The sequence below is a fragment of the Ornithorhynchus anatinus genome, chromosome 4, assembly GCF_004115215.2.
Source record: "Ornithorhynchus anatinus isolate Pmale09 chromosome 4, mOrnAna1.pri.v4, whole genome shotgun sequence".
In the NCBI taxonomy this organism is placed as follows: domain Eukaryota; kingdom Metazoa; phylum Chordata; class Mammalia; order Monotremata; family Ornithorhynchidae; genus Ornithorhynchus; species Ornithorhynchus anatinus.
In genome coordinates, this window is record NC_041731.1 from 95,494,630 (window position 1) to 95,521,897 (window position 27,268).

The window sequence follows — 27,268 nt, forward strand, 5'->3', positions numbered from 1 at the left end:
ATTCACGGAAAATCCTATTTATAATGCATTTTAAATGAGCGAGCTTCCAGATGACACATTTCAAAATACAACAGTGGCGTTGTTGACAGTGTCAGACACACACTCAGATTGGTCAACTGTGTAGAATTAGGATGAATTCATTAAAGTAAACCCATTTGGGACAGGGAAAATATTAAGGAAAACATAACAAAATTTTTAAAAGTAAATTTTGGGATCTTCGACCCTAATTTTTAAAAACTGAATTGGATGAAATCCGGCCAAACCCTAAAATCCATGCTTCACACTTAAGTAGCCAGGGGAATCTAAATAAGATATTTATGTTATAATAGCTGTCCCTCATTCACTCTGAAGCAAAATATTACAATTTTTTTTTTCTTTTTCAGTGTGACAAATACAAGACTGGAGTTATTGATGGACCTGCCTGTAGTAGCCTTTGTGCTAAAGAAACTCTTTACTTTGGAAAATGCTTATCAACTAAACCCAACAATCAGGTATGAACCTCCTTAAGATTCCCGTCACAAAATATTCTATCTCCTCTTTACTCTTGAATCCGTTCTTAGCGGGATTCACGAGAATCAGTGTGGTCTAGGGGGTAGAGCGCGGGCCGGGGAGTCAAAGAAGGACCTGGTTCCTAATGCCGGCTCCTTCGCTTGTCTGCTGTGTGACTTTGGACAAGTCACTTCGCTTTTCTGGGCCTCCGTTCCCTCAACTGGAAGATGGGAATTAAGACAGCGAGCCCCACGTGGGACAGGGACCGTGTCCAACCCGTTCAGCTTGTGTTTACCCCAGCGCATAGTACAGTGCCTGGCACAGAGTAAGCGGTTAACAAATGCCCTTAAAAAAAACTGATTTCCGTACTCACAGGTGGGTTTGTAATGTCTACACCGGCAGTGGCCACAAACGTCTTGATTCACCAGATATAGACATCCCCGTGTTTAGGAATAATAATTGTGGAGCTTATATTTTTATATATATATATATATAATTATTATTATAGTATAAATATAATTGTGGAGAAGCAGCATAGCTCAGTGGAAAGAGCCCGGGCTTGGGAGTCAGAGGTCATGGTTCGAATCCCGGCTTTGCCACTTCTCAGCTTTGTGACTGTGGGCAAGTCACTTAACTTCTCTGTGCCTCAGTTACCTCATCTATCAAATGGGGATTTAAAAAAAAAACTGTGAGCCCCACGTGGGACAACCTGATCACTTTGTATCCCCCAGCGCTTAGAACAGTGCTTTGCACATAGTAAGCGCTTAACAAACACCACAATTCTTCACTTCTCTGGGCCTCAGCCGCCTCATCTGTAAAATGGGGATTAAGACCGTGAGCCTCACATGGGACAACCTGATGACCCTGTATGTACCCCAGCTCTTAGAACAGTGCTCTGCACATAGTAAGCGCTTAACAAATACTAACATTATTATTATTATTTTTAAAATCCTGTCGAGTCGTTTCCGACCCCCAGTGACTCCGTGGGCACACCCTCTGCAAAACGTCCCGTCTTCTGGCATAAAGTTGTTCTGATATTTGTTCCGTAGAGTTTTTTTGGTAAAGTTAGCGAAGTGGCCTACCATTGCCTCCCTCCGGGCAGTAAAAACCTGAGTCTCTGCCGTTATCTTCATTCAACGTTTTGATCACTCGATCATTGCGAAGCGGGACGCCGTAGCGGACGGAGCCCGGGCTTGGGAGTCGGAGGACGTGGGTTCTAATCCAGGTTCTGCCACTTGTCTGCGGTGTGACCTTGGGCAAGTCACTTCACTTCTCAATGTCTCAGTTACCTCATCCATAAAATGGGGATTAAGACAGTGAACCCCCTTTGGACAGGGACTACGTCCAGCCTCAGCGCTTAGAAAAGTGCTTGGCACATACTAAGCGCTTAACAGAGATCATAATTATTAGTATTATTATTATTATAAGGAGACAAGGTGCCAGGGCCCTCAGGATTAGATATTAGTTCTGATGAAAACTGTTTTGCCCCAGAGTTGATTTGTGGATTTTGCAACAGTTTAGGGGATTGAGTGGACCTGAGGATGTCTGGAAGTCATTTGGGATTGTCTAGCATTGTGGTCGTGAAAGATAGTCAAGAGAGTAGCAATAACATCTGTTGTTGTATTAGACTTTTTATTTAATGGTATTTGTTAAGTGCTTACTATGTGCCAGGCACTGTACTACTGAACTAAGCACTGGAGTAGATACAAGATAATTGGGTTGGACGCAGTCTCTGTCCCAAATGGGGTTTACGGTCTTAATCCCCATTTTACAGATGAGGGAACTGAGGCCCAGAGAAGTGAAGGGACTGGCCCAAAGTCACACAGCAGGCAAGTGGCAGGGCTGGGATTGGAATCCAGGTCCTTCCGACTCCCAGGCCCGTGCTCTGTCCACTAGGCAACACTGCTTCTCAGCACTAACATGGGCATTGGTTCATTCATTTATTCATTCATTCAGTCATTTATTGAGCACCTACTGTGTGCAAAGCACTGTACTAAGGCGCTTGGGAAGCACAGTATAATAACAAGCAGACCCATTCCTGGCCAAAAGGAGCTCTCAGTCTAGAGGGGGAGACGGACATTAATGTGAATAGATAAATAATGAAGATAAATAACGGGATGAAGATTGTGAGCCTCACATGGGACAACCTGATGACCCTGTATCTCCCCCAGCGCTTAGAACAGTGCTCTGCACATAGTATGTGCTTAACAAATACCAACATTATTATTAAATAAATAAATTACAGATCTATACATGTGTGCTGTGGGGATGGGAGGGAGGATGAATGAAGGAGCGAGTAAAGGCGGCCCAGGAGGGAGTGGGAGAAGAGGAGAGGTTTGATCTTTGATTCTGAGGTAAAGAATCTGCGTCAGCCTCCTCCTGCCTCCAGTTGCTCCCAACCCCGCTCTCTACGGCACAGTGCTGCACAGAACGCCTCCTGAAACATTGCTTGCCACCCATCTCTCCATTCCTCACATCCCTTCGATGGCTTTTCACATCTCTGCAGAACAAGCGGGCTCTCTCTGCTCCTTCCAAGCTAGAGCCTTCTCGCTGGACCTTGCTCCCAAGCGATCAGTTGTATTTATTGAGCGTTTCCTGAGCAAAGAGCATTATATTTGGGAGAGTACAGTGTGACAGACACGTTCCGTGCTCACAAGGAGTTGGCAGCCTAGATGGGGAGACAGATGACATAAATAAATTCCGGATATGTACATTAATTAATAGTATTTTAAGCACTTACTACTAATAATAATAATTATGGTATTTGGTAAGTGCTTACTACATGCCAAACACTGTTCTAAGTGCTGGGGTAGATCAGGTTGTCCCACGAGAGGCTTATGGTCTTCATCCCCATTTTATAGGTGAGGTAACTGAGGCACAGAGAAGTTAAGTGACTTGCCCAAACCCACACAGCTGACAAGAGGCAGAACCAGGATTAGAACCCACGACCTCTGACTCCCAAGCCTGGGTTCTTTCCAGTAAGCCACGCTGTGCCAGGCACTGGTCTAAGAACTGGAGGTAGATAAAAACATAATCAGATGAGACAAATCCCTGTCCCACATGGGGCTCGCAGTCTCAATCCCCATTTTACAGATGAGGCAACTGAGGCACAGTGAAGTGACATGTCCAAGGTCACACGGCAGACAAGTGGCGGAGATGGGATTAGAACCCATGACCTCTGACTCCCAAGCCCAGGCTCTTGCCATTAGGCCATGCTGCTTCTCGACATAAATATATAAGTGCTTTGGGGCTGAATGGGGGTGAATAAAGGGAGCAAGCAAACCCTGCTACCTCCCATTTCTTCGCTCACACTATTCCCATGGCCTGGACCTCCCTTCCTCCCCAAATCTGTCAGGCCACATCGATGACCGTATACAATGGACTCCTAAAATTCCTCCCCTTCCACCAAGTTTTCCCTAATTCCCAGTGCTAAGCAAACCCAGCAGCCATCTATTTATCATACCCTGTCTCAGGCCATCTGTATATATATGTTTATTCAACTGAATTGTTTATTATTTGATTGTAACAGTTTTAAATACTTTTATGAACGTCTTCCCCCGGCATTAAAGTGTAAGATCCTTGTGGGCGGCGGGAGGGAGGGGCGTCGATTTTATTTCATTCATTCAGTTGTATTCATTGAGCGCTTTCTGTCTGCAGAGCACTGTACTAAGCGCTCGGGAGGGTATAGCACAACAGACAGACACGTGCCCTGCCCACAACGAGCTCACAGTCTAGAGGGGCAGACAGAAATTAATATAAATAAATATTTCTTCGTGCTGGACTTTCCCAAGCCCTTAGTACAAAGCAATACCTCCAGTGGGTGCTCACTAAATACTGCTGCTCTTACTGCTATTCCTAAGAAACATTTTTTTGAAGCATCTCTCGGCACAGATCTCTCCACTTCCAATAGCGATACACCTTCCTCTCTACTCTCCCCACTCTAGTCCATACTTGGGTCTGCTGCCCGGATCGTTTTTCTACAGAAACGTTCAGGACTTGTCGCCACCCCATCCTCGAAAACCTCCGTAGTTGCCCATCCACCTCCGCATCCAACAAAAACTCCTCACCAGTGGCTTTAAAACCCTCCACCACCTTGCCTCCTCATTCCTCACTTCTCTCCTTCTACAACCCAGCCCACGCACTTCGCTCCTCTAGTGCTAACCTTCTCACTGGGCCTCAATCTCGTCTGTCTCGCCGCCGTCCCCTGGCCCACGCCCTGCCTCTGGCCTGGAACACCCTCCCTCCTCAAATCCGCCGGACAGTTACTCTCCCCGTTTTCAAAGCCTCATTAAAGGCCCATCTCCTCCAGGAGGCCTTCCCAGACTAAGCCCCCCCTTTCCTCTTCTCCCACTTCTGTGTCACCCTGACTTGCTCCCTTTGCTCTTCCCCCCTCCCAGCCCCACAGAACTTATGTACAGATCTGTCATTTTATTTTACTTATATTATCTAACTCCCCTCCCCTAGACCGTAAGCTCGTTCTGAGCAGGGAATGTGTCATTTTATTTTTGTATTGTACTCTCCCAAGCGCTTAGTACAGTGCTGTGCACACAGTAAGTGCTCAGTAAACAAAAGTGAATGACCGAATGAATAAATTAAGCCGATACACCTTACTATTGTCTACAAGGCTCTCCATCTTAAATATCAGCTGTCTTCACGCTACTCCCCAGCTCGCCCTCTTCGCTCCTCCCAAGCTCATCTTCTAACTCTGTCTCCACTCTCCTGCCTCCAACTCTTTGTTCATGCTGTCCCCCCAGTTTGAGACTCTGGCTCTCACTCTTGAAATCCACCAGACGACAGCTCTCTCCATCCCCACGGCTTTCCAAAAATCCCGCCTCGTCCAATAAAACATCCCAAGTGCCCCACTCGTAATAATAGTTGTGGTATTCGTTAAGTGCTTAGTGTTTGCCAGGCACTGAGCTAAGCGCTGGGGTAGATGCAAGGCGGGTTGGACGCGGTCCCCGTCCCACGTAGAACTCCCGGTCTTAATCCCCATTTTACAGGTGAGGGAACTGAGGCACAGAGGAGGGACTTGCCCAAAGTCACACAGCAGGCCAGAGGTGCAGCCGGGATTAGAACCCAGGTGCTTCTGATTCCCTGGCCTGCGCTCTCTCCACTAGGCCACACTGCTTTGTGCCAACCCAACACCTACCCTTAACTCTTTGGGGTTTTTTGTTCCACTCTTCAGCACTCATCTATATATGTCTGTTTTTAGCTCTTCCGTCCTCGGGTTTGTACCACTTCCTGTTATGTCCTTATTCGTTCTGCTTTCACTATTTGTAATAACTTTTGCTTCTGTCCCCTGTTAAACTGTAAGCTCCTGGAGGGCAGAGAATGTATATCTTGATCCAGTGGTACTCTCCCATTCATTCATTCATTCAGTTGTATTTATTGAGCGCTTACTGTGTGCAGAGCATTGTACTAAGCGCTTGGAAAGTACAATTCGGCAACAGATGGAGACAATCCCGACCCAACAACGGGCTTATAGTCTAGAAGGGGGGGAGACAGACAATAAAGCCAAACAATTAGGCAGCAATAGCATGAAAAGATAGCAGCAAAAGCGCTCTCCCCCAGCGCTTAGAACAGTGCTCTGCACATAGTAAGCGCTTAACAAATACCAAAAAAAATCAAAATAGATCAATAGAATTATGGATCTATATACATCATTAATAAAATCAATAGAATAATAAGTATGTACAAATATACACAAGTGCTGTGGGGTGGGGAGGGGGTAGAGCAGAGGGAGGGAGTAGGGGTGATGGGGAGGTGGGGAGGAGAGGAAAAGGGGGGCTCAGTCTGGGAAGGCCTCCTGGCGGAAGTGAGCTCTCAGTAGGGCTCTGAAGAAGGGAAGAGAGTCAGTTTGGCAGAGGCGAGGAGGGAGGGCGTTCCAGGACAGCGGTAGGACGTGGGCCAGGGGTCGACGACGGGACAGGAGTGAACGGGGGACTGTGAGGAGGTGAGCGGCAGAGGAGCGGAGTGTAGGGGGTGGGCAGCAGAAAGAGAGAAGGGAGGTGAGGTAGGAGGGGGCAAGGGGATGGAGAGCTTGGAAGCCAAGAGTGAGGAGTTGTTTTGAGTTTTGAGTGAGGATAACTCACCCCTATCCTGTGAGCCTCCATCCTGAGTCCCCTTCTCTCTTTTTTACTTTCCCTCTCTTGAAATAGCTCTTCAGCCCCCATGACTTCAGGTACCACCTCTGTGTATGAGAAGCAGCACCATGGCTGAGTAGAAAGAGCCCGGGCTTGGGAGTCAGAGGTCATGGGTTCAAATCCCAGTTCAGCTGCTTGTCAGCTGTGTGACTTTGGGCAAGTCACTTCACTTCTCTGTGCCCCAGTTACCTCATCTGTAAAACGGGGATTAAGATTGTGAGCCCCACGTGGGACAACCTGATCATCTTGTATCTACCCCAGCACTTAGAACGGTGCTTTGCACATAGTAAGCTCTTAACAAATACCATTATTATTATTAGTGGATAAGAGCGTGGGCCTGGGAGTCAGAGGGGCCTGGGATCTAATCCCAGCTTGGCCACATGCCTGCTCTGTGACTTTGGACAAGTCACTTCTCTGGGCCTCAGTTATCTGTGAAATGGGGATTAAGACTGTCGGACTGTGGCCAACCTGCTTTTCTTGTACCCACTCCAGGGCTTAGAGCAGTGTCTGACAACATAGTACACGCTTAACAAATGTCACAGTTATTAGTCCCAACCTCTCACTTTCCCTACATTCTCACATTTCTTCCTGTCTTCAGGACATCTCCACCTGAATGTCCCATTGGTTCCTTCAGCTCAGGATATCAAAAGCTGAACTCACCTTCCCTGTGAATTCCACTTCTCTACCTCTCTTCCTCCTCATATTTGACAACATCACCACCCTCCCAGTCTCTGAAGCCTGCAACCTTGGTATTACCCTTGACTCCTCACTCTGTCAACTCTAATCCTCAGTCTAAGTGAACCCTGGTGATTTTATTTCCTTTCCCAACATCTCCAGGATCTGCTTCTTCCTCTGTGTTCAAACAACCACTACCATGGGCCTGGCACTTGCCAATCATTACGTCTGTAGCCTCCGCTGTATTAACCTCCTTGGAGGCCTCCCTGCCTCTACCGTCCCAAGCCCGAATCACTTCTCTAAGACGTTTTTGTACACATCTCTCCCCATTCCTGAGAAATCCAAAGTGTTTGCTGGCATCATGATAACAATAATAACTATGATTTTTGTTAAGTGCTTACTATGTGCCAAGCACTCTAAGTGCTGGGGTAGAGACAAGGTTCGTTCATCCATTCTGTCGGATTTATTGAGTGCCGTACTAAGCGCTTGGGATAGTACAATATAACAATAAAGAGTCACACTCCCTGCCCAAAAGGAGATTCCAGTCCAGAGGACGAGTTTACAGTCTTTTATCGAGTCGGACGCGGCCCCGGCTCCCGTAGGGCTCACAGTGTAAGGGGGTACAGGGAGGACAGGTATTGAATCCCCGTTTTGCAGATGAGGGAACTGAGGCCCAGAGAAGATAAGTGACCCGTCCAAAGTCACACAGCAGACAAGTGGCAGAGCTGGGATCCGAACCCGGGGCCCCTGACTCCCGGGCCCGTGTTCTTTCCACTAGGCCGTGCTCCTTCAGCAAACTCTCCGAGGAATCGGCTGCAGATGGAGAATTGAAAGGAACCCAGAACCGAGCCCCGAGGGATTCCCAGAGTCACAGGGGTGAGAGGCAGGGGAGAAGCCGGCTAAAGACTCCGAAAAGGAGCGGTCGGAGAGATGGGAGGAGAACCGGGAGAGGTCGGTGTCAATAAGCAAGGTTAGATAGGACGCCCAGAAGAAGGAGGTGGTCTGTGGCGTCAGAGGCCGCCGAGCGGTTGAGGAGGACAAAGATAGAGAAGAGGCCGTTGGAGGTGGTGATTGGTGACCTTAGGACAGCTTCCTTGGAGTTGGAGCCGAAGCCAGGTCGGAAAGTATCAAGGGAGAGAATTAGAAGAGAGGAAGTAGGGGCGGACGGGGTAGACAACTTGGAAAGGAGTTTGGAAAGGAAAGGTAAGGAGATCGATCAATCAGTGCTATTTTTTGAGCGCTCACTACGTACAAGAGAACTGTTCTGCACGCCTGGGAGAGTACGGTGTAACAGAATTAGCAGACGTGATCCCTGCCCATAACGAGTTTACAGTCGTCCGTCGGCAGTACCGTGAGGCTAGGGTGGCTGATCCCACCGAGACACAATCAGAGCAGCCATGCCCTGCCCGCTCGTGAGAAGCAGCGTGGCTCAGTGGAAAGAGCCCGGGCTTGGGAGTCAGAGGTGGTGGGTTCTAAACCCCGCTCTGCTGCCGGTCAGCTGTGTGACCACGGGCAAGTCACTTCACTTCTCTGTGCCTCGGTTACCTCATCTGTAAAATGGGGATGAAGACTGTGAGCCCCACGTGGGGCAACCTGAACACCGTGTATCCCCCCCAGCGCTTAGAACAATGCTTGGCACATACTAAGTGCTTAACAAATTAATGAATGAATGAACAAATACCAACATTATTATCTGGCAAAGTTTGGGTTGCAAATTTTCCAGATTTGCATCTGGCCAAGCTCCCAGAGCCTCTGGGGGAGGGGACCGAATAAGCACATTTTAGAATTGTTGTGGCCTCCTCAGAATTTGTTGAACTGTGTGAAAAGAGGATTAGAAATATTTCATCTAATTCCCAAACTGTCACCGCCCCCAACCCCCCCAACCAAAAAAAAAAAAAAATCCCTTTTAACAAAAATGTGGGATTTCTGACTTTAAAAGTTCACATTTTACCCCACGTCTTTCAGGGGGTGCGGGCAGGTGAGTAGAGGGGGAAGAGATGTTCTTCTCAGTATAAGATTATATATATTTTTTCTTTTTTTTTTTCACTTAGATGTATTTAGGAATCTGGGGTAATCTACAAGGTGTTGTAAAATGCCAAATGGAACAAGCTCTTCATCTTGATTTTGAGACCGAATTGGAACCAAGGAAAGAAATAGTTCTGTTTGATAAGCCAACTCGAGGAACAACTGTCCAGAAATTCAAAGAAATGGTGTATAGTCTCTTTAAAGTAAGTATGGCCGTTTTCTACCCTCAATATCCATTTCTCCTTTAGTCCGTATCCTTGGGAGCATGGAATGAATGTGCGTTTGGCTCATGTTGTACTTTTCCAAGCATTTAAATTCACGTTGCAGTCGGCAGGTTCTACGTAATAATAATAATAACAATGTTGGTATTTGTTAAGCGCTTACTATGTGCAGAGCACTGTTCTAAGCGCTGGGGTAGACACAGGGGAATCAGGTTGTCCCACGTGGGGCTCACAGTCTTAATCCCCATTTTACAGATGAAGTAACTGAGGCAGAGAAGTGAAGTGACTTGCCCACAGTCACACAGCTGACAAGTGGCACAGCCGGGATTCGAACCCATGACCTCTGACTCCCAAGCCCGTGCTCTTTCCACTGAGCCACGCTGCTTCTCCGTAAATAGTACCATATTTTTTTAAAGGTATTTATTAAGCATTCACTATGTGCCAGGCACTGTTCTAGGCGCTGGGATAAATACGAGCAAATCAGATTGGACACAGTCTCTGTCCCACTTGGGGTTCGCAGTCTTGATCCCCGTCTTACAGATGAGGTGAGGCACAGAGAAGTGAAGCGACTTGCCCAAGGTCACCCAGCAGACAAGTGACGTCGTGAGGCAGTGTGGTATAGTGGATAGATCACGGGCGTGGGCGTCAGACGGTCATGAGTTCTAATCCCGGCTCTGCCCTCTTGTCTGCGGTGTGACCTTGGGGAAGTCACTTCACTTCTCTGGGCCTCAGTTTACCTCATCTGTAAAATGGGGATTGAGACCGTGAGCCCCGTGTGGGACAGGGAGTGGGTCCAACCTGATTTCCTTGTATCCACTCAGTGCTTAATACGGTGTCTGGCATATAGTAAGCGCTTAACAGATACCATAGGAATAATAATAATAAGGGGAGGTGTGGGGATTAGAACCCAGGTCCTTCTGACTCCCAGCCCCATCCTCTATCCACTAGGCCACTCTTATTGTAGAAAACATCTAGAATAGTACCGCGATGCACAACATGTGCAAACTGAGAACGGCTTGTAAAATTCTCGTGACCTTTCAGAAATTCTGCGTTTGTATAGCCTTTTCTTACCTGACTAATCAGTGAAATCGGGGCCATAGGCCCATAATAATAACAATAACAACAATAATTACGGTATTTAAGCGTTTATGCCAAGCACTGTTGTAAACAGGAGGTGGCGGGGGGAATTGGTTTGTTTTTAAAAGAACAGCAACGCATCATCCAGTGTTGGTGAATTTAACTAATTTACTTTCATTACTCCTCCCAGGCTAAACTGGGTGATCAAGGAAATCTACCCGAATTAGTCAATCTCATCCTCTCGGTTGCGGACGGAAACAAAGATGGTCGCGTTTCCTTACCAGAGGCCAAATCAGCGTGGGCTCTTCTCCAACTGAATGAGTTTCTGCTCATGGTAATTCTTCAGGATAAAGAGCACACACCTAGATTAATGGGGTTCTGTGGCGATCTCTACATGATGGAACGAGTCGAATATACCTCTCTCTATGGAATAAGCCTTCCGTGGATCCTTGAGCTTTTCATTCCCGCCGGTCTCCGAAGAAGCATGGATCAGTGGTTTACGCCTTCGTGGCCTAGAAAGGCTAAGATCGCCATAGGACTGCTGGAATTTGTGGAGGATGTTTTCCACGGACCTTACGGCAACTTTCTGATGTGCGACACCAGTGCCAAAAACCTGGGGTACAACGATAAGTACGATTTGAAAATGGTGGACATGAGAAAAATTGTGCCAGAAATGAGTCTGAAGAGACTCATTAAAGATCGTCACTGTGAGTCCGACACGGACTGCGTTTACGGTACGGATTGTAGAACTGTTTGTGATCAGAGCAAAATGAAGTGCACTTCAGATGTGATACAGCCAAATCTGGCAAAAGCATGTCAACTCCTCAAAGACTACTTGCTTCGTGGGGCCCCTGCAGAAATCCGGGAAGAACTAGAAAAACAGCTGTATTCGTGCATTGCCCTTAAAATCACAGCCCAGCAGATGGAAATGGAACATTCTTTAATATTAAATAACTTAAAGACATTACTGTGGAAGAAAATCTCTCACACAAATGACTCGTAGTTTCTTTGACAGAAGACACTGTTGCCACTACAGGAAATTTAACCACTTTAACAAAGTTTCTCTTTTCAAAACTTACTTCCATTTAATGCAGACACGTGCCCCGTTCACTCCCCTTCTGTGCTTTCCTTCCAAAGATCTGTCGTCTTGATTCGCAGGAAGAACGGGTCATCTCAGAGAGAACCTGATCGATCGAATTGATTTGGAAAGAGCCGTAGGTGAGGATGGTAACCCTGTCCGGAGGATCTAGACTTCCAGGATACCGGCCGAAACCAGATTCCCGACGACAGCGTTCACTGGGTCATCTTGACTAACGACTACTTTATTATGCTGTGAAGAAGCTTCCTTCTCGTGCGAATGAATATACGAGTCACGGAAAGGTGATATTTTGCAAAGGTTGTAGAGAGATTATCCAAAAGACAGCTCTTGGAACTTTCGAGATTGAGCCCGGTCAGCCGTCGAAAAAAAATTCAAAGACTTTCGGGGTTGAAGTTTACTAATATTTCAGCATGGCAAAAATTGCACATTAATGGAAAATTTCAATTGCTAAGCGGGTGGTGAGAATTAAAATTACTTCTTGGTGTGAACAGGCAGCTGGGTGATTAATGTGATTATCTCATTTCATATTGGAACGCACCTTACCGCGCATTTGGTGACATCTCGTTACCTTTTCGATGAAGCGAGTTGCCGGTGAGGGCCTGCGGTTGAGTAGAGTCTTTCGGGAGCTGAATTCCTCCAAAAAAAAAAAAAAACCGGCAACCACCCCCGGTTGCTGAAACGCTCTCTCAATTCTCGTCAGCTCTGCGGAACGGTAAAGTAGAGGCGCGATACAGAATCAATAGATGAATTGGTTACAGCCAAGTGGCAAGTTGTTGGTCACTAAAGTAGCTTCAAAAAATGTTCTCTCCTCTCATAAAACATTCACTAATTCAACTCCGAACACCTTCCTCCATTTTCACCGTGGGTGGGAAACAGAGTTGGCGTCATTAGCTCACCAAAGACCGTGTAACAGACAGGATCCGGGAAGTCGCGTTGAACTTGTCTAACTTCAAAAAAGTCAAGAAAAAATGGCTCTCCATCTTCCTAACCCCAAAACTCAAATTTAGGGGGGGGGTTAGTGAAACCAAGTTCTTTTCTTCTTCAACTGTGTCGTTATGGAATATTTCATTTTTCCATCATGGAGTCTTTTTGAGGCCCCATTAGTGGATAAAACAGTTTGGGGAGAAAGAGATAATGCTTGCCACTGGAAATTAGGACCGTAAACTTGGAAAGCATCAGAGAGCCACTACTATTCTAGAGAAGCAGCGTGGCTTAGTGGAAAGAGCTTGGTTTTGGGAGTCAGAGGTCATGGGTTCTAATCCCAGCCCTGCCTCTTGTCAGCTGTGTGGCTTTGGGTGGGTCCCTTAACTTCCCTGTGCCTCAGTCACCTCATCTGTAAAATGGGGATTAAGACTGAACTCTACCTGATGACTTTGTATTTACCCCAGCACTTAGAACAGTGCTTGGCACATGGTAAGCGCTTAGAGAAGCGGCCTGGCTCAGTGGAAAGAGCCTGGCCTTTGGAGCCAGAGGTCATGGGTTCGAATCCCAGCTCCGCCACTTGTCAGCTGTGACTGTGGGCGTCACTTCACTTCTCTGTGCCTGTTACCTCATCTGTAAAATGGGGATGAAGACTGTGAGCCCCACGTGGGACAACCTGATTCCCTTGTGTCTACCCCAGCGCTTAGAACAGTGCTCTGCACATAGTAAGCGCTTAATACCAACATTATTATTAACAGCATCATTATTATTCTATAGACTCTCCTGATTTGCTTTACCACTGTTGTGGCTCCGGGTGAAAAATAAACATCTGATGGGTTGCTTTTCCCATTAATAATAATGGTAGTCAAATGATTTGGTCATGGGTTCTAATCCTGTCTCTGCCTTGTGACCTTGGACAAGTCACTTCACTTCCCCATGCCCTTTTCCACATCAGTAAAATGGGGATTGAAACTGTGAGCCCCAGGGACTGTTTCCAACCCGATTTGCTTGTATCCACCCGAGCGCTTAGTACAGTGCCTGGCAGGTAGTAAGCACTTAAATGCCATAATTATCATGCCTCCCAACTGTGCTGTATTTTCCTGGATGGTTACAAGTGTTCTGCACTACCCGATAGCCCCTCTCACTGTAGGATGATATCCAGGGGGCCATAAAGCTGCCCGGGTCCTATCTGGACTATGAAATAGTGAGATAGGGCTTTCCTTGGCCCTCCACCTTGGCATCCAGTGGAACCCCGGCAGCTTGCGCTTATGAACACACGGAGAGTTTCTGCATCAATAAATTTATTCTCATTCTGAAAATCTCCGTAAAAATGACAGGGTGCATCGCTTTAGCTGTCAGCTGCACGCTCCTGAGCACGGAGGAAGCTCGCTTTCTTCTGAGCCACACGATCTTTCTTCTGAGCGAGGGACATTTTAGGACGGTTCCACCTGGAAAGCCAAAAGCAGTCGACGGGTAAGTGAAGCGGCGGTGCTTAGTAACCACAAGAGGTGATCTACGCTGACCGTCTCCCAGTTGGCCGGCGGCTTTAGGGGTGTGGGAGTTCAAGGACTGTTTCAGCGCATGGGCGCTCATTGACTTTTTCTAGTTTCAGAATGCTCGAACGGCTTGTGTTTTGGATCAGAAGAGTCAGCCTCTGTAATGCGTTTCCGGGGGCTGAGATTTCCACCAAACTTGCTGTAGCAAACTTGGTTCCCTTTGCATTTGCAACATCATGCAAAGCCAGTGATCGAGTTTGCCGGTGTTGTGCAGGTGAGATTCCTACTTAATAACCACCTCCCCATCCATGAGAGGCATCTAGCTAGGTGGGCCTCCTGCCACAATCAATCAAAGCCTCATAGGCATTTAACACCCATTAACTACCTCCATGATAGCGGCTGTACTAGATGCTCCGTTTCCTCCCCCTAAAAAACTTTTTTTTAAACAATTCAGTGCACTGAATGAAATGGCCAAAATTCTACATACCTCTTCTTTTTAACTTCTTTCTTGGGTTTCTTTTCGTAGACTGGATTCTCCCTTATACCTGCATGGGCCTTCTTATACATCTCCTCCATCTGAAACAAATTGAAGGAGACAAACAGTATTGGTTTTCCATTAAGGTAGCTGCGACGACGCTGCCCTTTATCCTGCGAGATATGGAAACGCATTCTCCCCCCTTCTCCGGCTTCTGAAAACGAGTCAGCGGGTCGCTAGTGTGCCCTGGAATTTGCCCAAGTGCTGGATTTCGGAATCACAAAGCCCACTTACCAGCAACTCAACTTGAAAACGCCTGGGATGTGAGGGGAGTTAGCATATAGCCACCTGGCGATTAGCTACGTACGACAGACCCTGTTGTCATGGCCTTATTAAGAGAAGCAGCGTGGCTCAGTGGAAAGAGCTCGGGCTTGGGAGTCAGAAGTCATGGGTTCGATTCCCAGCTCTGCCACTTGTCAGCTGTGTGACTGTGGGCAAGTCACTTCACTTCTCTGGGCCTCAGTTACCTCATCAGGAAAATGGGGATTAACTGTGAGCCTCACGTGGGACAACCTGATTACCCTGGATCTATCCCAGTGCTTAGAACAATGCTCTGCACATAGTAAGCGCTTTACAAATACCAACATTATTATTATTAATAATACGGTGACCTCTGGGTCCTAAGGATGGGCCCTCAACTTCTCAAGTGTGAGTCTGGCTGCCAGCAAGTAAAGAATCAAGGGGATCGCAGAATCTTCACCCCAAGAACCCTAAAAGGAGCCATAAGGGGTAATCAATCACAGAAGTGTCTTCGATTTGACTTTTAACTAACGCAATGCAATCATGCGGTACCTCCAAGGACCTACGATAGGCTTCCATGGGGTCACACGTTGAACAACACGTTTCTCCGAAACCCCCGCCCACCCCCCAAGTCCTTGCCAGTAGAAACCACTGCCTTGGCATTCCACTCACCCCTTCGATCCAATCCTAACTCAGATCCAGTGCTTCTGCCAAAATCTGTAAGCCTCACCTAACCACATACTGGAAAATGGGGGTCTAGTCAAAAACCAAGCCAGATTAAGGATGGAAACCAGAATGTTGCTACAACAAATATTTCCAACAAATTGAAAGTCTTCTGTCAACCCAGGAAAGGCGTGGGGGTTTTGGGGGTGCAATTTAGCTCAAATCTTCCACAAAGCCCAGGCTAATTTAGCAGCTCGGCACTAAATTCCCATGCCGAACTCCAGGACAGGAACGGGGGCTTCATACTAATAATTACGGTATCCGTTAAGCGCTTACCAAACCCTGCTGTAAACACTGGGGTACACACAAGGTAATCAGGTCGGACACAGTCCCCCGTCCCCCATGGGGTTCAGTCTTAATCCTCATTTTACATATCAGGTTACTTGAGGCCCAAAGAAGTTAACTGAGTTGCCCCAGGTCACACGGCAGACAAGTGGTGGAGGTGGGATTAGAACCCACATCCTCTTACTCCCCAGCCCATGCTCTTGCCACTAGGCCAGGCTGCTTCCCTAATGGAGGGCTGTCCTTTGGGTGTGCCGGGGGGCACACGGGGAATTCCTTTTCCCGGCTCCTGGAGGGTGGGGCCGCGGCCAGCAGCTTGGAGATCGCCTCCCCGGACCGAGCCTTAAGATTCTAGGGCACTTGAGGTCAATCTCTCCAACTGGCCACCACTCCGTGATAAGCAGAAAAATCTACCTTGCTGGGCTACTAGTCAGAACTCACCCACGAAGTCTAATTCGGACGACACCCCCTCCACCCACCCACCCCCAGTAATCTCGTTCCAGCTGGTCTGGGCCAGTCAAGACTTTTCATGGCGGCTGCCATCGGGGCAGGCACCGGTCATGTCAACTTGATTTTGCAAGCAAGGATCTCTAAAGTGGCTTCCAGAAAGACAAAAGAACAGTACATACACAACCCAGCTTGAGCCCCGAGTGAATTTCGAAGGAAAAGAATTCACAAGTTGATGAACCGGGCAAGACCGGTGTTCCTGCAAAGGCCCCAAACACTAACCCTTGAACTGGCAATGCTCCAAGCTGCCCAGTCGTGCCCATCCTCAAACCGGTGCTTAAACACACGTGCAGCTTCGCCCCATAAGGGTTCTTAAATAGCAAATCTGAACCCAAGGACCCTCCCGATCTCAGGCCGCCGAAGCTCGGTTTGAAGGTAACAAAATTGCTTCAAAACCACAGTACCGTGTGTAGGGAGAGAGAAAAGACAGCCCCGACATTTCCTCTAAGGCCGAAAGATTTCCATCTCCTCACTTTCTTTAGCAAACCTGGTTCCCCTTGCTTCTGCAACACCATGCAGAGCTAGTGATCGAGTTTGCAAGCGTGATTTTTTGGCTAATACACGCACATTCCATCTGAGCGTTAAAGAAGTCTCAGCGATAGAATCGGCATTTATCGGGCCCTTACTACGTGCACAGCACTGTTCTAAGTGCTTTGAGGAGCAGTGTGGCCTAGTGGCGAAAGCTGGGCCTGGGAGTCAGAAGACCTGGGTTCTAATTCTGGCTACCACTTGTCTGCTGCACGACCTTGGGCGAGTCACCTCTCGGTGCCTGTTCCCTCAGCCACAAAATGGGGATTCGGTACCTGTGCTTCTTCCTACATAGCCTGTGAGCCCCATGTGGGTGGGACCTGATGATCTACCTACCGCAGGGCTCGGAACAGTGCTTGGCACACAGTAAGCGTTTTACAAATACCACAATAATAATAATGATGCTGGTATTTGTTATGCGCTTACTATGTGCAGAGCACTGTTCTAAGCGCTGGGATAGACACAAGGGAATCAGGTTGTCCCACGTGGGGCTCACAGTCTTAATCCCCATTTTACAGATGAGGTAACTGACGCACAGAAGTGAAGTGACTTGCCCACAGTCGACAAGTGGCAGAGCCGGGATTACTAGTATCGGGAGAGTATAATCACAGTTGGCAGACACGTTGCCTGCCCACAGCGAATCGAGGGATCTGGTCAGAAAGCGAGACCTGCCAGAAATTAGCAGCCCGAGGCTACCCACCAAATCAAAAACTCCATCAATCCAAGGTAGCCTCCGCGTTACCTGAGAGCAGGGGTGTCATAAGATCTTCTATTTACCCCGCGCTTAGTGGCGTTTGGCAGAGTAAGCGCTTAAATCCCACCATCTATATTACACAGGATCCCGCAGGAAGTCAGAAACGCCGTGACGGGCTTTAGATCCTTGTTGCACCTAGGAAATCTTGTATCACCCAGGGGCCCCACTTTCTCTTTATATAAGTGCTTTCGAGTGTCGGGAGGGCTCGCTCGGACATCCCACCTGAAAGGACCCACGGCACACTCCGTAAAATCCATAGCCGCCGGAAACCCGGGAACCGACTTCCACACCGCACACGACCTTTTTAGGGCCGCTCGTTTATCGCCCGAGGTAAATCTCTTACCATGTCCGGGTTTACATTGTTCTTTATGTACTGGGAGAACTGCTTTTTATAGGCGTCTTCGTCTTCTTCCATGAGGTAACGCATGTACTCTGCAACGTTCTGGCCCATGATGTGCTTACGGTGGACTTCGGCGTTGAACTCTTTGCTCTCCGAGTCGTAGCCGGGGAAGCGCTTGGTACTACGACAGAATTGTCACGGTTTAGTAGGCCGAAGGGACCGGATCCCGCCATTCCACGCGACACTTGGTCTCGCTGCCGTCAGTCCCGTCTTGAAACACTGAAATTGCATCATGTGCAAACCAAGGACCAACTACAGAATGCTCAGTCGTGGGAGATCATCATCCGGCAGCTAATCCCCGGGGGCGGGGGGGCGAGGTTCGAACCGTCCATCGCCACGCATTCATTCGTTCGATTCGGTCGTATTTATTAAGCGCCGGGTGCAGAGCACGGTACGAAGCGCTTGGGAAGGCAGAGTACGACGACGACAAACAGCGACCACAGAACGACGAGGGAACCTCTCCCCCAGCCCTTGGCCCTTCCCCGACTGCCTCGGGAAAATTACCTGTGAGGAATAGACAGGCCGCCATCCACTGCTCCTTTAAGAGCTCCGAAGACCTTGTTTCCAGTGGTAGTCCTGGCAAGGCCCGCATCTAGGTAGCACGTGAAAGCGCCGGGCTTTCCGTCGATGCTCTCGACGTTGTATTCGTCACCAGTCACTTCCACCTGGCCCTCGTAGATCTTGTCCATGCCAAACCGGTTAAGAAGCTGTCGACGAAAAGAATCCTATCTTCATATGTGCTCGCAATGAAGCTGAAAGCAAAACGTCGGGGTGCCTAAAAACAGCCTTCGCTACCGGCTCCCAAGAACCCCGTTCACGTCTGACTAGCTGGGAACAGAAGTTCTGTTAACTCAGCATCCGCCGAACGATACTTTCTGCCGCAAAAATGTAAGACCTGTTCCGAGCCCATCAGGCGCTCCACGGTGCTGGAGGATTCCCGCTGTTTCAGCTGCTCCTTTACCATGCTCTGCTTTCCCACTTCTCCACAGTATTAAATTGGGGTTCCCCCGTCCACCCGGGAAGCTTTAAGCATCTGGGAGAGAAGGACCAGGTCCCCGCAGCACTTAGGTAATATTTGTTTCTATTAATGCCCGTCGCCTCCTCTAGACCTCATTGTGGGCAGGGAACGGGTCGGGTATACTGTTTTGCCGAACTCTCCCCAGCACTTGATACGGTGCTCTGCGCACGGAGACCACGCGGTAAATAGGGTCGACCGACTACCGGTCCCACTAGACGCCCCCAGAAATCGACGAGGCTGGGGCCGGGTGGAAGTGGTGCCCCTATGACAATAGCTTTAACCAAGATTGAAACGCCCTGCCAGTCCAACTCTTCATCCACAGAGCCTCGCCCACTCACACCTCACCCGGCCTTTTCCCAAGGGCATTAATGCCACTTCGCCTGTGCGCTGCTGAGGACGGAAGCGGTAGGTGAGTCTTCCGTTCCTCGAAGCCGGTCACCCGACATAATGAAACAGCCGCCCCCCGGCCGCCTCGCCCCGAGTTGAGCGAAACCCTCCCGCCCCCGGTCAGAGGGGGGGGGGGAGCCCGGGCACAGAGGATCCCTACCCTGCGGGCCAGCAGCAGGCCGGTGCAGTAGGCCGCAGCATAGTTCGTCAGGCCAACCTTCACGCCGTACTTCGGCAGCTCGTGGGCGTAAGCTGCACAGACGATCATGTCACCCTCGATTCGGGCGTATGCAATCTGCCAAAAACAAAACCAAATGAAAATTAAGCACCGCAGCACGCGGGTGTTCCATCTGTCATGGATCGAAGGGGCGTGGAGCGTGTCCTCTCTCATCAATCGTACTTTCCCGGGCCGTTCATTGGTGTCAGAAGTTACATTATAGATAAGGTATTTTATAAATTATTTCATTTGGGGGGGGGGAAGAATTACCCCACAACAATCTATTTCACAAGCAACTGGATTTCAGCTTCTGCCATTTTCAGAACAGCAAACAAGCCAAAAGTCTATAAGCATAACCAATTATTATGGAACAGATGAGGGAAAAAATGAACATTAGCTACTAAAGAAAGGTTTTATGGAAGAATGTGCAACGAGTACAGCAGGTATATTATTTTTATTATCATTATTATTCTGAGAAAGTGGTGGGAGCTAACTTTTCAGAACCAGTAAGGCTCCAGTGAAGCACTGCCTTACAAGAAAACAGACACTCAATACACATGTCCATACGATAATCATTAGCCATCTTGACAGTCATACTGCTTTGGGCAATTCGATAAATCTGTGCACAAGGAAGAAAGAAGTCCCCGGCTCCTATACACAAGCCATCAGGGGCGGGTTTCAACTGATGCTCTCTGTACCAGGCCATTAGACAAGATGCCGGAAAGGAAAGTAATACGCCGGGATGAAGAAAAACGGAGCCCTTAGACTGTGAACTGGAAGCAATATTCCTAGTAGGCAGGGCTTTGACTTCCTCCCTCTTTTCAGGAGAGCTCAGGCATCATGAGGAGGCCAATTCACATAAGCCTCTTGCTATACCAAGTGGATCTGGTACAACACATAACCATCAACCACTAGGATGACACTAAGACACTCCAGGGTCTTTAATTTAGTATGTGCAGTTCTTTAAAAAAAAAAAAACAAAAAACCCTTAATAAAGCTCTCCCCGTATATTAGGAGAGCCAAAATCGAGTCACAATCGCTGGGTCAAAGAGCAGCTAGACGAGAGCAGGAGGCCAAGAAGTCAGACAAGGCTTCATTTCTCGGGACTAGAACACACGAATTACCTGACAGATGATATCTCTGTTGGTGACACGGACGATCATCCTGTATTTTGGCGTGTTGTACTTGTTTTTATCCTGAATTACTAAGCGTTTGCGAGCATAGTAATCAGTCTTTCCCTCTGTGAAAGAAAACGGTTACGTTACAAGAGGCGAGATTCAATGCAAGGACACAATTTATCTTAGAGATCCGAAACTTACTGTACCTCGCCTTCTCCTGAATTTCACTTGATACCTCTTGAAGTAGGCTTTATTCTTGACAACTTTGACAAACCCCTGAAAGGAAGAGACAAATACTTTAGAGCAACCATCGAGGTGCATAATTCTGTCCAAGTTAAAACCGACAGGATGACCTTGAGGGGCTAAGCGGCATCTCCCCTGAAAATCACTATTTGATAATAATAATGACTGTATTTGTTAAGCGCTTACTATGTGCCGAGCAGCGATCTAAGCGCTGGGGTTAGATATCAGGTTGTCCCACGTGGCGCTCACGGTCTTAATCCCCATTTTCCAGATAACTGAGGCACAGAAGTGAAATAACTTGTCACACAGGTGATAAGTGGCTCAGCTAGGATTAGAACCTACGACCTGACTCCCAAGCCCAGGATCTTTCCACGAAGCCACACCGAAGAGACTGAACGCACTAAATGATGGGAAATAAACCGATAAATGGCCTAGGGGAGAGTGGGCTCGGGAGTCAGAGGACCTGGCTTCTCATCCCAACTCCGCCACACACCTGCTGTGTGACCTCGAACAAGTCACCAAACTTCTCTGTGCCCCAGTTCCCTAATCTGCAAAAAGGGGAGTCAATACCTGGTCTCCCTCTTACTTAGTCCGAGATCGCCACGCACGACCGGATTATCTTGTTTCTACCCCAGCACTTGGGTGCCTGTCACACAGCAAGCGTTTAATACCCCAATTACAGAACGGAAAACGTCACGCCAGCTCCACCAAGAGCCCTGGGCAGCTTTAAATATGCATCACCTGAGCCGACTTTAGCAGACCAGGCCCATCTGTGCAACACCCAAGTCACTTCTGTTCGTCTGCATCGCTTTAGTGCCGAAGTCGACCCATCAATGGTATTTGCTGAACGCTTCCTGTGTGCGGGGCACTCTACTAAGCGCTTGGGTGAATCCATTATAACTGAGTCGATGCATTCCCTGCTCACAATGAGCTTAGAGTAGGAGGGAGGCAGAGGTAAATAACCAATTTACTGTTCACAGTTGACACACAGACACGCACCCCCCAAACGCCCAGCCCGGGGTCCCGGCTCCAGGGAGCGGAGTGCGAGAAACACCAGGGGTGGCCCTCTAATATCCCCACCCATGGCCTGGGCCTGCTGGGAGAAGACCCCACTTTGGCCAAATCCTTCCCCAACGCGGCCTGGACCCCCGGGGGTCCCTCGCCCACCCAAGGAGGAAACCCCAGGGAAAGGGCCGGGGCAGCAAGGAGCACCAACTCTAGACTGGGATCTAGTGTGGCAAGAGCCCAGGCTTGGCAGTCTGAGGACGTGGGTTCTAATCCCAACTCTGCCACTTGTCTGCTGTGTGGCCCTGGGCACGCCACTTCACTTCTCTGTGTCTCAGTTACCTCATCTGTAAAACGGGGATGAGGACTGTGAGCCCCATATGGGACCACCTGAATACCTTTTATCTACCCCTTTGCTTAGATCAGTGCTTGGCATATAGGAAGCGCTTAACAAATAGCACCATTATCGTTATTATTGTGGGCAGGAATGTGTCTGTTTTATCCTAGTGTAGCCTCCCAATTGCTTGGTACTCTGCAAGCAATAAATATGACTGAAAAAGAGCATGGTGTAGTGGATCGAGCCCAGGTGTCAGAAGGTCGTGGGTTCTAATCCCAGCCCTGCCTCTTACCTACTGTGGAACCTTGGCCAAGTCACTTCTCCGGGCCTCAGTGACCTCATCTATAAAATTGGGGTCTAAGAGGGAGAGCCCCAAGTGGGACAGGGACCGTGTCCAACCAGCTTAGCTGGCATTCATTCATTCAGTGGTATTTATTGAGCGCTTACTGTGTGCACACCACTCCCCTTAATAAGCGCTTAGCAAACGCCATAATTACACAGATTATGATTATAGAGAAACGGCGTGGCTCAGTGGAAAGAGCACGGGCTTTGGAGTCAGAGGTCATGAGTTCAAATCCCAGCTCTGCCACTTGTCAGCTGGGTGACTGTGGGCAAGTCACTTCACTTCTCGGGGCCTCAGTTCCCTCATCTGTAAAATGGGGATGAAGACTGTGAGCCCCACGTGGGACAACCTGATTCCCCTGTGCCTACCCCAGCGCTTAGGGCAGCGCTCGGCACATAGTAAGCGCTTAACGAATACCAACATTATCATTATTACTATCCCTTCCCAGCGCTTCGCCCAGTGCTCTGCACAGAGCAAGGGCCCAACAAATACGACTGGATGAATGACAAGCGGCGGAGCAGGGATTTGAACCAAGGCACATAGTGGGCGCTTAAGAAATGCTATCGATGAGGATGATTAGCAAAGTCCGGCTGCACCTTCCTGGGGAGGTGCAACTGTCTGCTGCACGCTGGGCCCAGGACCTGCCCATCCCTCCCCCGCCCCCCGACACCCCAAAAGGAGGTCCGGAGATCCCCCCGATTTTTGCGGAAAGCCTGGGGCGGGTGGCGAGCGGAGGGTGGGTGGGATGGCGGCCCGATGCCGCCCCTTCCCCCCCTCCACGCCCTCGGCCGGTCCCCGCCGCCGGCAGCCATTAGGCCACGCCGATGGCCGCCCGCCCGCCGCTCCCGCAATCCAGCGCCATCCGTCCCCGAGGAGCCGCCCGCCGGCCTCCGGACGCCATGGCGGGGAGGACGAGGGGTGGCCCTTCCGTCCGGGAGGGGTCGGGGTGGAGGGTCACTCACCATCTCGGCCGGGGGAGGACCGCCAAAGCGGCGCAGCGGAGGGCAGCGGAGCCTCCGCCGCGATGGGGGGGAAAGAAAAGGGCCGCGCCCGATGCGCAGGCGCAGTATGTAGCTCCCACCAGCGAGGCGGAGCGGGGCCGGGAAAGAGGGGCGGCGCCGGCCCGGCGGACGGGGAAGCCGTCGGTTTCGCCCCCCGGCGGACGAGCGGCAGTACTGCGCCTCTTCTGGGACCACGGTCCTCCGGGGCCTCCACTCCCTTCCTTCCCTCATTCATTCAATCGTGCTTACTTAATAATGTTGGTATTTGTTAAGCGCTTACTATATGCCGAGCACTGTTCTAAGCGCTGGGGTAGACACAGGGGAATCTGTCCCACGTGGGGCTCACAGTCTTAATCCCCATTTTACAGATGAGGTAACTGAGGCACAGAGAAGTGAAGTGACTTGCCCACAGTCACACAGCTGACAAGTGGCGGAGCTGGGATTCGAACCCATGACCTCTGACTCCAAAGCCCGTGCTCTTTCCACTGAGCCATGCTGCTTCTCTTGTGTGCAGAGCACTGGACTAAGCGCTTGGAGTGGACGATTGGGTAACAGTTAGAGGCCATCCTTGCCCAATGACGGGCTCTCAGTCCAAACATTCATTCAATTCATTCAATAGTATTTCTTGAGTGCTTACTAGGTGCAGAGCACTGGACGAAGCGCTTGGAATGGACAATTCGGCAACAGAGAGAGGCCATCCCTGCCCAACGACGGGTTCACAGTCTAAACATTCATTCACCATTCATTCGATCGTATTTATTGAGCGATTAATGTGTGCAGAGCGCTGGACTAAGCACTTGGAATGGACACTTGACTAAAAGATAGAGGCCATCCCTGCCCGACGACAGGTTCACAGTCTAAACATTCATTCACCATTCATTCGATCGTATTTATTGAGCGCTTACTGTCTGCAGAGCACTGGACTAAGCGTTTGGAATGGACACTTGGCTAACAGATAGAGGCCATCCCTGCCCAGTGATGGGCTCACAGCTTAAACAGTCATTAAATTCATTCAATAGTATTTACTGAGTGCTTACTATGTGCAGAGCATTGTACTAAGCGCTTGCAATGGACAATTCACTAACAGAGGCAATCCCTGCCCAATGACAGGCTCACAGTCTAAACACTCATTCATTCATTCAATCGTATTTATTGAGCGCTTGCTGTGTGCAGAGCACTAGACTAAGCGCTTGGAATGGACAATTCGGTAACAGATAGAGTCCATCCCTGCCCAATGACGGGCTCACAGTCTAAACATTCATTCAATTCATTCAATAGTATTTATTGAGCACTTACTAGGTGCAGAGCACTGGATTAAGCACTTGGAATGGACAATTTGGTAACAGATAGAGGCAAATCCTGCCCAATGATGGGCTCACAGTCTAAACATTCATTCACCATTCATTCAATACTATTTATTGAGCACTTACTGTGTGCAGAGCACTGGACTAAGTGCTTGGAATGGACAATTTGGCAACAGATAGAGACAATCCCTGCCCAATAACTGACTCACAGTCTAAACATTCGTTCAGTTCAATCGTATCGACGAGGATGATGATGATGATGATGGGGTTTGTTAAGCGTTTACTATGTTCATTCATTCATTCAATCATACTGATGATGATGATGATAATGATGGCATTTGTTAAGCACTTACTATGTGCACAGTGGAAAGAACCTGGGCTTTGGAGTCAGAGGTCATGAGTTCGAATCCCAGCTCTGCCACTTAGCTGTGTGACTGTGGGCAAGTCACTTAACTTCTCTGTGCCTCAGTTCCCTCATCTGTAAAATGGGGATGAAGACTGTGAGCCCCACGTGGGACAACCTGATTCCTCATCTACCCCAGCGCTTAGAACAGTGCTCTGCACATAGTAAGCGCTTAACAAATACCAACATTATTATTATTATTATTCACTCATTCATTCAATCATACTGATGATGATAATAATAATAATAATAATGATGGCATTTGTTAAACACTTACTATGTGCAAAGTACTGTTCTAATCACTGGGGAGATTACAAGGGGATCAGGTTGTCACATGTGGGGCTTACAGTCTTCATCCCCATTTTACAGATGAGGGAACTGAGGCCTAGAGAAGTGAAGTGACTTGTCCAAAGTCACACAGCTAACAAGTGGATGAGCTGAAATTTGAACCCATGACCTCTGACTCCCAAGCCCAGGCTCTTTCCACTGGTATTTGTTAAGTGCTTACTATGTGCCAAGCACTGTTCTCAGCACTGGGGTAGATACAAAGCAATCCGGTTGTACCATGTGGGACTCACAGTCTTCATCCCCATTTTACAGATAAGGGAACTGAGGCACAGAGACTGTTTTGTGCCTGACTACTTGTTTTGTTTTGTTTTGTTGTCTGTCTCCCCCTTTTAGACTATGAGCCTGTCGTTGGGCAGGGCTGGTCTCTATCGGTTGCCAAATTGTCCATTACAAGTGCTTAGTACAGTGCTCTGCACACAGTAAGCACTCAATAAATGCGATTGAATGAATGAATGAAGTGACTTGCCCAAAGTCACACAGCTGATAAGTGGCAGAGCCGGCATTAGAACCCATGACCTCTGACTCCCAAGCCCAGCCTCTTTCCACTAAGTCAAGCTGCTTCCCCATTGATTGATTGAGCACTTACTGGGTGCAGTAATGCCTTAATGCCAACACCATTATTATTATTACAATACAACAATAAACGGACATATTCCCTGCCCACAACGAGCTTGCAGTCGAGAGGGAGGGGAGACAGATATCAATACAAATAAATAATAATAATGTTGGTATTTGTTAAGTGCTTACTATGTACAGAGCACTATGGTAGACACAGGGTAATCAGTTTGTCCCACGCGAGGCTCACAGTCTTCTTCCCCATTTTACAGATGAGGGAAGTGAGGCACATAGAAGTGAAGTGACTCGCCCACAGTCACACTGCTGACAAGTGGCAGAGCCGGGGTTCGAACCCATGACCTCTGACTCCCAAGCCCGTGAGCTTTCCACTGAGCCATGCTGCTTCCCATGACAGATATATACATAAGCGCTGTGGGGCTGGAAGGGGGGAAGAACAAAGGGAACAAGTCAGGTGGACCCAGAAGGGAGTGGGAGATGAGGAAAGGTGGGCTTAGTCTGGGAAGGCCTCTTGGAGGAGATGGGCCTTCAATAAGGCTTTGAAGCGGGGGACGTAATTGTTGGGTTTGAGGGCGTTACAGGCCAGAGGAAGGACGTGGACAAGGGGTCAGGGAGACAGGTGAGATTGAGGCACAGTGAGAAGGTGAGCATTAGAGGAGTGAAGTGTGTGGGCTGGGTTTTAGTAGAAGAGTTACGAGGTGGGGTAGGAGGGGGCGAGGGGACTGACTGCTTTGAAGCCAGTGGTGGGGAGTTTCTGTTTGAGGCAGAGATGGATGGGCGACCACTGGAAGTTTCGGAGGAACAGGGTCACACGTCTTGAACTTTTCTGTAGAAAAATCATCCGGGCAGCAGAGTG

At 48.8% G+C, this 27,268-nt stretch overlaps 2 protein-coding genes and 3 non-coding genes across 6 annotated transcripts in view; 1 reads left to right on the top strand and 4 right to left on the bottom strand.

Moving 5' to 3' along the window:
* The window catches only part of DIPK1A (divergent protein kinase domain 1A), a 69,863-nt gene extending 57,642 nt beyond the window's left edge, over positions 1-12,221 (top strand). For both annotated transcript variants that reach the window (XM_029063725.1, XM_029063727.2), the window contains 3 exons: positions 384-491; positions 9,359-9,535; positions 10,821-12,221. In XM_029063725.1, coding sequence (XP_028919558.1) covers positions 384-491; positions 9,359-9,535; positions 10,821-11,633 — 1,098 coding nt within the window. In that variant the 3' untranslated portion in view covers positions 11,634-12,221. The remainder of the gene's footprint in view (positions 1-383; positions 492-9,358; positions 9,536-10,820) is intronic.
* A 1,713-nt stretch (positions 12,222-13,934) lies between these two features.
* Positions 13,935-23,871, bottom strand: RPL5 (ribosomal protein L5). The gene is made up of 8 exons (XM_001515024.4): positions 23,746-23,871; positions 21,062-21,131; positions 20,862-20,977; positions 19,681-19,815; positions 18,620-18,822; positions 18,059-18,236; positions 14,634-14,722; positions 13,935-14,098 (listed from the first exon to the last, which is right to left on the bottom strand). The coding sequence occupies exons 1-8, from the start codon at positions 23,746-23,748 to the stop codon at positions 13,999-14,001; spliced, it is 894 nt and encodes a 297-aa protein (XP_001515074.2). The 5' UTR covers positions 23,749-23,871; the 3' UTR covers positions 13,935-13,998.
* LOC114811767 lies at positions 14,277-14,409 on the bottom strand. The gene has a single exon (XR_003759463.1). It is a non-coding gene; the product is annotated as a small nucleolar RNA SNORA66 (small nucleolar RNA).
* Positions 16,839-16,973, bottom strand: LOC114811756. Its single transcript, XR_003759452.1, has one exon. It is a non-coding gene; the product is annotated as a small nucleolar RNA SNORA66 (small nucleolar RNA).
* On the bottom strand, positions 18,309-18,404 carry LOC114811701. Its single transcript, XR_003759397.1, has one exon. It is a non-coding gene; the product is annotated as a small nucleolar RNA SNORD21 (small nucleolar RNA).
* Positions 23,872-27,268: the final 3,397 nt, after the last annotated feature.

What these genes read in the sequence shown, in the direction of transcription:
- RPL5 (XM_001515024.4), bottom strand. An exon ending in GAAATTCAGGAGAAGGCGAG is followed by an intron (nt 20,978 to 21,061) that starts GTACAGTAAGTT and finishes TTTCTTTCACAG; the next exon opens with AGGGAAAGACTGATTACTAT. An exon ending in ACAGAGATATCATCTGTCAG is followed by an intron (nt 19,816 to 20,861) that starts GTAATTCGTGTG and finishes TGTTTTTGGCAG; the next exon opens with ATTGCATACGCCCGAATCGA.